The following is a 364-nucleotide window of genomic DNA, read 5'->3' as shown; positions in this document are numbered from 1 at the left end:
GAATGTGAAGAGAGGCAATGAAGACCTTTTCTTGCGTTGGCGCAGAGCCTGCAGACGCAGCCGATCGATGCGCGCGCGCTCCTCATCTGGTAAGCGGTCATACTCCTCCTCGTCCATGTCCTCTATGTTGGCTTTCTCCTGGGCCTGAGCACGCAGCTCTTCCTGTTCTGAACATCCAAGCAATATGTCAGCTCTTCCTCGGTACAACAAGGACATTCTATCTCAGGGTCACCAATGACATTCAGATAATGAATGATTCCCCTCCACTGAACAGATTCCCACCAGCGGGTGAATACTTCCCAATGGGGCCGCCATGTTTGTCCCCCCCTCCCCCTCACCCCCCCCCCCGGGGGGGGCCACACCT

The 364-nt window shown here is 56.3% G+C and overlaps 1 protein-coding gene across 1 annotated transcript in view; it reads right to left on the bottom strand.

Annotated features, from left to right (window-relative positions):
- The window catches only part of LOC108803285 (hydrocephalus-inducing protein-like), a gene marked incomplete at both ends in the record, with an annotated part of 42,796 nt that overhangs the window by 15,174 nt on the left and 27,258 nt on the right, over nt 1-364 (bottom strand). Inside the window, one exon of the mRNA XM_018575115.1 lies at nt 26-167. Within this exon, the coding sequence (XP_018430617.1) occupies nt 26-167 (142 nt within the window). The remainder of the gene's footprint in view (nt 1-25; nt 168-364) is intronic.

The sequence above is a fragment of the Nanorana parkeri genome, unplaced genomic scaffold (assembly GCF_000935625.1).
Source record: "Nanorana parkeri isolate BGI_ZX_2015 unplaced genomic scaffold, ASM93562v1 scaffold3569, whole genome shotgun sequence".
In the NCBI taxonomy this organism is placed as follows: Eukaryota; Metazoa; Chordata; class Amphibia; order Anura; family Dicroglossidae; genus Nanorana; species Nanorana parkeri.
This window is presented reverse-complemented; position numbering and strand designations above follow the sequence as displayed.